The following is a 9,131-nucleotide window of genomic DNA, read 5'->3' as shown; positions in this document are numbered from 1 at the left end:
GGGGGGGGGGGGCTATGACACCAAGGCTCTAGATTGGCCACAGGGCTGGTCAGGGGCTCAGGCTGAGCCGGTTGTGAATGCTGGTGGCAGAGAGCAGTTAGTACTGGCCTGTCATCACTTTGTGCTCAGCAGGAACGGGTACAGCAAGATGGCCAGGCGCTCACCCTTTCCCCTCTCATTGTCCCATTTGCTCCTCTTCTGGTGAACAACCGTGTGGGAGGAACTCTGGGTGGACGCCCAATTGGATGGGTTCATGTACATTGACCCGGGCACCTGCAAGCACTGTCTTGGAGTGAGCATCGTGGGTAGTTGCTAAGCATAGGTTCAACTGTGGTGTATAGGGACTCTGCGCCCCACCCTACACAGAGGCCACAGATATAGCAAGGGCAATGCCCATCATGGCTCTTTTTTGCACTGCAGAGAGGCCCATGCCTCTTAGCTGCTAAGAGTGTTATTTAAAGAACTGGACAGAGGAGGCTATTTGCCAAACATACGTTTTATCAGGCCGCCAAAGCCCAGGAACAGTGCTGTGTAGGTGCACATGTCCGCTACTGGCCTCTGAGCCGTTACCTTCCACTTTACCTGTCTGTGCCCTCCAGCCCATGCCGCACAACTGCGAGCCATGCTGATGCCCAAAGCTGGTTGCCCCGCTGTGCTTTCCCAGCTGCCTTTCACGACCTAACTGGGATTTAACCCCGCTGTGACCACCGTGCACGAGCGCGACAGCCCAGTGTAGCTGAGGCCTGTGGCACAAGAAATAAGACCGCGACTTATGGGCCTGGCGTGGGTGGAAGGCGGTGACCCTCACCCCTGTGGCTGCGGGGCCGTTAACACCAGTGGATGCGCAGCGTAAACTGCCATGGCAACACGGGCTGCTAATCTGGCAGCCGGGGTGGATGGGGCCAAACGGTGATGGTGCCACCATACGCTACCCCGGGCAGGGACCGGAACGAGACCACAGTTTTGAACACGCGCTCGGCCAGGCCTCGTGTACTAGACCCTCACTTGCCACAGCAGGTTCAAGCCTTTGTCAAACTACTTGCACACACAACCCCCCCCCCATTTTTTGTGTGTGGGGGGGGATAATGTCTTGCCTGTTTCCTTTGCCTCTTCCAGGGGAAAGGCCATGCCCGATGAGCACAGGTGACCAGCCTCAGCCCTTCTGTGCTGCACTCCAACTGGCGGGACACACACGGCTTGTTGGACAGGCATCCAGGCAGGCTCTGTTTCCGCCGACCCTGCAGATATGATCTCAGCAATGGAGCGCTTACAACACCATAGATGTCAGTGGGCCATGCGCTCACCCTGGCCCGTGCTGGGTCGTTACAGAATGCGAGCATGGGTCTAACAAGAGCTGAGTGCGTAGGGGCTAATCAGGCCGTTTACCCTCGCCTCCCGCTGCCATTTTCTCAAACCGATTTGCTGTCGTAAATTATTCACTCTGTCCTGTAGCTTGTCCAGCAACCATTGCGGGCGTGTATTTGACATATGGGGGAGGGGGGAGGTGGGGGCGGGTCTCTTAGTTCATTCTGATTGGCCAACCCAGGGAGACGCTAGTGTTTGTGGTGTTCCCGCCCTGGATGAGAAGGGCTTGGGTGCAACTCTTCACAGTTCCCGTTCAAAAAGCCACTGCCTTTGACTAGCCTGCAATATTTGATTGAAAGTGTCTGGCCTGTCAGCAAACGCCTTTGCTAGCATGGCATGGAAAGCAGCTGTAAGACACGGCCTAAACATGGGCAAAGCAAATGCCTGTTCTGTTTTAATCGGGGTGACTGGTCGCCTTTGGCGAGATTTACTCAGCGCTTGGCCCATCGATGGAAGGGAGCCTAAAATGTGTTAGAATGAGTCTGGGTCTCTCGTGATCTTCTTTGCAGTGATGATGGGCCCTGGTCAGCTCCAGGAAAAGCCTAGCATGCAATTTATGTCTGTCCACACCACCAACACCCATTATAAAAAACTTTAAGACTGGGCTCAACTGTGCATTTAAATGCCATGGTGCAGCCTGCAAGAGAAGGCTGAAATTTGCAGTCCCGGAGGGGAACTGGACACACAATTCCCAGCTGCCTTTCCGTAGCCTCTCCCTGCAGGAGCGTTGAATATCTCAGCTGAAATAGGTGATTTGGGGAGTTGCAGAAAAGACAAATAAAGTGGCATTGTGTGAAGGAGCCAGTCATGTGACACATACAAGCTACTTCACTAATACATGGTTTGCAACTAAGCAAACATGGTCTGGGCTGGCTGAGCAATGCCGTTTTGTAGCCTGTAACAGCTTATCAAAGCCAAATCGCGTGTTTGAATGGCAGGATTTACAGGTGCAATATGACTGTTTAGTGGCACGTGCAGCCTCCCATCTCTGCTTGTCCAGTGTGTGTGTCCATAAACGTAGGGCTACATTAATGCCAAGCCACAATATGAGATTGGCACCTTTCAGTATGCTCTTTTCCGCCCACCCTGGGCCAAGCTAGATAGGCAATTAAGGGGATACTCACTACATAGCAGGATAGAAGCAGCATCATGTCTCAGCCCAGCTGCTATCAGGTTCCCTTGAACACGTAGGGTGGTTTAGGGTGACCAGATGTCCTGATTTTATAGGGACAGTCCCGATATTTGGGGCTTTTTCTTATATAGGCTCCTATTACCCCACCCCACCCCGTTCCAATTTTTCACACTTGCTGTCTGGTCACCCTAGGGTGGGTTGTGAGGCATCCTGGCTCACTCTGGGGTTGGCTCCCGCCTTGGCGTGCGTGCGTGTGTGAACGTCTTATCCCAGAGTGCTGCTGAAATGTCTTTGTTGCATCCACAGGGCCGGAGAGCCGTGGGCTGGGCTAAGATAAGGACTCTAATGCGTGTCTCTCTCAGGAGGGGTTTTGGGCCTCATCCAGTCTCTGTGTTGCTGTCTTAGTTGTCACTTTGCTGTTGTGTGTCTGCTGACAAATAAACTCTGTTTTTTGTAAAAGGCACCGGAGAGCAGGCCCCCTGCCAGAGGAGACACTCAGCAGCCAGCCAGCAACCGTTGCTAGTCCCTGAGCCTCTGCAGTATTCAGGTGCCTGCAGCCATTGATTTTAGTGGGAGCTGCAGCTGAAAGGCCACAGCTTAGCTGAGCTGGCCAGAGCAGCTGGGGTGGGAATCAGGGCTGCTTACATGCTGAAGGCAGCCAACATTTAACCAGGGGAAAGCCACTGCCTCCCTTCTGTCCAGTCTCATTTTAACAGACATCTCCTGTCCTTGTCCCTGCGCCCCCCCGCCAGCCACTGCCTTGGCCCGTCTCATTCTAGGCTGTGTGCTCCCCATGGAAGACTCGTCCTATCCATGCAGCGCTGGCTGGTAGTTGCAGCTTCTTAGAGATGGCTACAGCTGGCTCCTGCAGGAAGTTACTGTGCTAATGGTTCTTTTCCCATGCTGAATTGCTACAACCCCATTGTCCTTCCTGGAAAAGCAAAGGGACAGTGAGGTGCAGCCCCCATGTCTCATCACAGGTACTGAAAATACCTGTGCCTTGGCCAGGAGGTGGTTGGGGCCACCAGGGGCACTCCATCAGCCCCTCTGCTTTTCCGCAGATTTCTGATAGTGGAGCACCCAGCACAGTCCAGCCGTGCAGTTCCTGCAGGAACAGCCCAGGAAGCAGACACCCCAGCCCAGACTGGGGGCAGTGCAGGACCAATGCCCGTTTCCCCAATACCCCTTTCACCTTGTTCCCCCCTGCCCAGGGCAGAGGCTCCAAGCAAGCCAGGCTCTGCCTGGCCTTTCCTGGACACATTAATTCACTCCTTTCCCCACCTGGGGCCAATGACAACTTTCACTTCATCCCCCAGGCCCCAACAGAGTTGGACACCCTGGTCTGGGGGCTGTGCTGAATCAGAGAGATGACAGGGACAATCCAGCCCTCCTCTCCAACAAGCCAGGGCTGCAGAACAGTTGCTAAGGGGGTGAAGTAGTAGGGGGTTGTGGTGGTGGTGGGGGTGGGGGGGGGGGAATCCATAGTGTTCTCTACCCTCCCCCATACATTACATGCAGAACACATTGGCATAGCTGCTTTTCCATGTGCAGAAAAAAAAATCCAATTTGGCAAGATGCTACAAGTTTCCACATGCCACTGCCATCAAGACATTGCTCATAGCAAGGGGGTGAAGCCCGGTAGCTTGCCCAGTAGCATCTGGAGATGCAGAGGAGAGAGGAAGCCGACCAAGAGCTTGGGCCCACGGGTTCTCTATGGTCCTATTTTCACAGAGGTGTTTGAGATGACTGAGTCCAGTGAGAGGTACCGGATGGTGATGACTCAGTTGATGGCAGCTGCCTGCAACAAGCAGCCAACACTTGGTGTAGGGAGTAAGGGATGGGGATGGAATACCAACGGCAGAGCAAAAATCCTCCATAAGAGGAGTTAATAGCACAGGGTCCTGGACAACTACGCCCGTTTACCAGGCATGGCTCCTCCCAAGCACATAGGGCTCAGGTTGGGAGCAGCCCAAGTTCCATTGTCTGTTACAGTGCAGACAGCATGGGTGCTTTAGGGCACGGCCCAGAAGCTGCATTAGGAGGGGTGCATATGAGTCTTGAGCTGGCCCAATACAGGTATATACAACCGTGTTTAGGACCCCGTGGTCTATCAGCTGCTCCGTGGTAAATCTTAGTGCATAAGCAAATACACTGACATGGAGACACTCTGTGTTGATACCACACCCCCATTTCCCCAAAGACAATGAGCCCAATTTTAGCCATCTTTATGAGAACTCCATCTCCATCAAGCAAAGCAATCTGTGCTGGTCCCTTGGTTGGTGTTAAAATCACAGTTCTACACGGACAAGTGACTCAGTAAAAACAGCACCACCTCACTCAGCACCGGGCCTCCTGTGTGCATTTGAGTCAGCACATACAACAGACGCCCTCAGTTAAGACACATAGAATCACAGAATCTCAGGGTTGGAAGGGACCTCAGGAGGTCATCTAGTCCAACCCCTGCTCAAAGCAGGACCAATCCCCAATTTTTGCCCCAGATCCCAAATGTCCCCCTCAAGGATTGACCTCACAACCCTGGGTTTAGCAGGCCAATGCTCAAACCACTGAGCTATCCCTCCCCCCGGTACATGCTTAACGGCTTTACTAATTCAGAGCATAAACTAGCTTCTTGCTGCCTCTTACCTCTGCAGATCCAAAACACCACGCGGAGGCAGCTGAGGATTCTGTTCCATATTGAAATGTAGGAAACCGTCAGACTGATGCAGTCATTCACACCTGTGCAACGGAGTGGCTTGGCTGTAACTATTGGCATGATTTGGCCCGCAGAACCTTTATGAATGGTGTTTAGAGAAGGAAAAAGTGCAGCTTGGCTGAGATCCTAGGCTGAGTCTGCAGTTGGAAGAGACCTCTCTCTGTTCACAAAGACTCAGAAAAGCACTTAAGCATGCGCTTCGTTTTCATTGAAGCCCATGGGACTTAAGCACATACATAAAGCACTTTCCTAAACAGGGATGGATTCAAATGTGCGTGCGCTTCCCTGGAGTGGCACCAAACTGAGCACATGGGATCAAGAAGTCAGAAACAAGCAAACAGTCACTGTTCAGAGCAGGAGGGCTTTCACTCGTGCCTCCCCACACAGGGAGGGAGGGTGCACAATCTAAAAGGGAGGACACGTGACTGCCCCATGTATCTCCTCTGCCCAGTGACCTCTTCCCCAGCCCTGTGCCCAGCCCGGGGCTGCCACCTTCTGCCCGTCCCATGTTACCTGTCAGGGGGAGGGGCTCTGTCCTCCTCCTACTGCACCTGCCCTGACCCCACTCCCGCTGCATGGCCAGCCGCTCTCCCTGGCTCAGGCTGTCTGCTCAGGGTCGCTGCTCTGGGCTCCACAGCAGCTGCCTGAGAGAGCCTGGCTGGGGGGGTGGCAGCAGCAACCGGCTCCCTGACTGGGCTCAGCTGCTGGTGACAGGGGCCAAGCATGCGGGGGTGGGGGGTGCACTCTGGCTTGCTCTGCCCCTGTCCCGGGAGGGAGGGGGATCACAGAGTCACAGAACTGGAAGGGCCCTCAAGAGGTCATCTAGTCCAGTCCCCTGCACTCAAGGCAGGATGAAGTATTATCTAGATCATCCCTGACAGGTGTTTGTCCAACCTGCTCTTAAAAATTCCCAAAGATGGAGATTCCGCAACCTCCCTACTCAATTTATTCCAGTGCTTCACTGCTCTGACAGTTAGGAAGCTTTTCCTAATGTCCAACCTAAACTGCCCTTGCTGCAATTTAAGCCCGTTACTTCTTGTCCTATCCTCAGAGGTTAAGAACAACAATTTTGCTCTCTCCTCCTTGTAACAATCTTTTATGCACTTGATGGCCCGCTGCTGCGACCTCCCCAGCCAGGCTCTCTCAGGTAGCTGCTGCAACAGAGCAGCGACCCAGTGGCCAATCCCACCCCTTCCACTCACCGCCTGGGCCTGGCTGCCATTGTGTGGTGGTGGACGGGGGAGCGGGGGGGAGAAAGACAGGGACACGACAGGACGGACTTGACCCCACATTCCCTCAGTACGCGTCCCCGATCTGCAGACGATAGGTGACTACGACGACAAAAAAACCACACACAACTCTAAAAAACAGGACCAAGAAATATGCTTCATTTTTTCCAATAGACTTTTTTCTTTTTTATGAAAAACGGTCACACGGAATTCTCCAACAAACATAATGCAAAAAAAAAAAAAAAAATTAAAAACAAAAACAGAAAACAAAAGACAAAAACCTGGCTCTCCTTTCCTCTCGATTGTCTGAAAAATCCTTGTGTTCCATAGAAGGCATTGGGCAGTAAGTGCTTTCTATTTAACATTAGCATAAAATCTCTCTCTCTCTCTCTCTTTAAAATTCGCTCACACAATTTTGCTTCTATAAGTCCAGTACACTTTGTGTGTGGCTGTTTGTGTGAGCCTGTTCCCAGATCATTTACATTCACAATCCAACTGGAAATAAAAAATAATATTCTAAACGTCAGACTGTGTTCTTCTTTATAATTTCATAATTTTTTCACAGTTTTAAAAAGTTTATATTTTTATATATATATATTTATATTTATAATTAAAAAGTCAAATCCATTTAAAGACTTATAATACAGAAGGGTTTAGAGTCTTTTGGTACATTAAAACTGTACAGTTTAGAAACATTAATATCCACCAAGTCTTGGTGAGCCGTGGGCTGGAGCAGAGGTGGCCGGAGTTCAGCACCATTGTGGTTCTTTTAAAGTATGAGGGATCATCTTTTAGGGGGTGCCCCTCTGCTCTTCCCATAGAGGCTGCAAGTCTCTAGTACTCAGATAGTACCATGTCAGATAGCTAAAAATCTGTCCTTGTAAGTATCTCTCCCCTGGATGGCTGGGTCACTCTGCTCCCATCCATGCTGGAACAATCTTGGTGTCCTAGAAATATGTAGTGCGAATCGGTTAGTTGCAAAGATCAGTGCATCTCGTGAGATTTCAGTTAAGTGCAAGAACATTGCGCCGTGGTCTTGTTCTGCTCCACTCCCCTGGCTCCCTGCATGCCGCCCGGAGAGCCAGGTCTGTGTATTGGTGTTTTGGGTTGCAAACCTGGTTACCTGAAGCAGCTGCTTGAAGGCAAGTGGCCAAAGCTGAAGGCTCAGGCCTGTGAGAGATGAATGAGATGGGTCAGCCGGCTGCTTGGAGGAGGGGGACTGACTGCTCTCAATGAGCCCTGGGGTGACTGTCCACATGGACCCATTAAGCTGAATGCCTGCTCCCAATGACAGCTTGGTTCTGGCCCCCACTGTGGGCATGCAGCATGCATCTCCTGCATGGAAACTCCTGGGGGCAGTTCTCATCTCATTCCTTTTGAGCAGAGAGCTGTGTGTCCTTCTGCTTAAACTGCAGGAGCCTCACACCCAGGGAGAGCGCAGCCCCTCATCTCCATGTGAAAGCCGAGGTGCTGCACCTGTGTGAAAAAGCAGTGATGGGCTATGGCCTCCTTTGAGCCACAAGAAGGGGCTTCCTCGTTTTGAGCAGGTTGCTGCAACTTCCCCATTGATTTCACCTCCTGAAGGGAGATTTTTGTTCGTTACACTCCACCCCTGTACCCTCCCGCATGGATTACAGCCCTCCCCTTTCCCTTCCTCCCTACCCCCCACTGCAGACATTTTTTCCTTTTTTGGATGAATCTACTGAGTTAATCAATTTGCTCAATGAGAGTACTGAGATTCTGTTCTCTCCTTCTACCCGACTCCTTGTAACCCAGAAGGGACATCAGTCAACAGCTCTGTGTCCGAGTGACTCCATTCCTGCTTGGCTGTCCGCTCTCCATTGGGTCCCAGACAGCAGACTTACAGGAAGGGAAGCAGATTAAAGGTGTGCCTGCTGTTTGCGCCGAGGCGCTTAAAGAGACACGGCTCCTTTCTCTTCCACCTCATACTTCCCAGAAAGGCATGTGCAGTTAGCAAGGAAGGAGCTATAAGGAAGGAGATGCAGATATCCTGAAGGCTAGTAGGTGTTCTTCCAGTCATCCTCTGACTTTTTCAGGGGGTCAAGCAACCCAAAAGAAGCCTCCTCTGTTTTGATGTTATTCTGCTGGTGCAGGGATCTGAGAATCATTGACCCTCCACGAGCAGAAGGGGGAAGGAAGAAGCTGGTTAATTTTGTCTTAGTTAAAACCACCCCATTCATCCAGAAAACGATGGGGTCCAATCTCCAATGCTATCCCAAAGGCATCTTCAGAAAGTCCTATGGTTTCTTACTCCCCACCCTAACTTTCTCTCTTCGTCTTTTGAAGACCTGTCCATAGTGCGACACAGACGTCACGAGCAGGAAAGAAATAAATCACGTTGAATGAACAGCATGTCCTCAGATTCGCCGTGCTCCTCTTCCAAAGGGAAATCGGAACTCTCCAGGCCGATGGCACATGTCCCTGAATTCCCTCTTCCTAGACAGTCAGCAGATGACTGGGACGCCATCTGTATTGAAAATCATGCCTGTAGTGGGCTCATACGTCCCTGCTAGGTAGTACAGATCCTCACTGTCCTGGTATTTCTTAGTCTTTAGCATCTGCTCGTACTGGTCCAGACCAACCACCAGACACTTATGAGAAATGGTCTGGACATCATTTTCATCCACATGAGAGGACTGGTACAGTGCCCGCTGCATTAGAGGAATGGGGG

General features: G+C 51.6%; 1 protein-coding gene and 1 long non-coding RNA gene across 10 annotated transcripts in view; one reads left to right on the top strand and one right to left on the bottom strand.

Moving 5' to 3' along the window:
* Positions 1 to 14: 14 nt before the first annotated feature.
* Positions 15 to 6,699, top strand: LOC125643845 (uncharacterized). The gene is made up of 2 exons (XR_007358848.2): positions 15 to 3,044; positions 5,149 to 6,699. It is a non-coding gene; the product is annotated as an uncharacterized LOC125643845 (long non-coding RNA).
* Positions 6,577 to 9,131, bottom strand: part of TNRC18 (trinucleotide repeat containing 18) — an 89,673-nt gene continuing 87,118 nt past the window's right edge. For all 9 annotated transcript variants that reach the window (XM_048867049.2, XM_048867044.2, XM_048867045.2 and 6 more), the window contains one exon: positions 6,577 to 9,111. In XM_048867049.2, coding sequence (XP_048723006.2) covers positions 8,905 to 9,111 — 207 coding nt within the window. In that variant the 3' untranslated portion in view covers positions 6,577 to 8,904. The remainder of the gene's footprint in view (positions 9,112 to 9,131) is intronic.

The sequence above is a fragment of the Caretta caretta genome, chromosome 10, assembly GCF_965140235.1.
Source record: "Caretta caretta isolate rCarCar2 chromosome 10, rCarCar1.hap1, whole genome shotgun sequence".
Lineage (NCBI taxonomy): Eukaryota > Metazoa > Chordata > Testudines > Cheloniidae > Caretta > Caretta caretta.
This window is presented reverse-complemented; position numbering and strand designations above follow the sequence as displayed.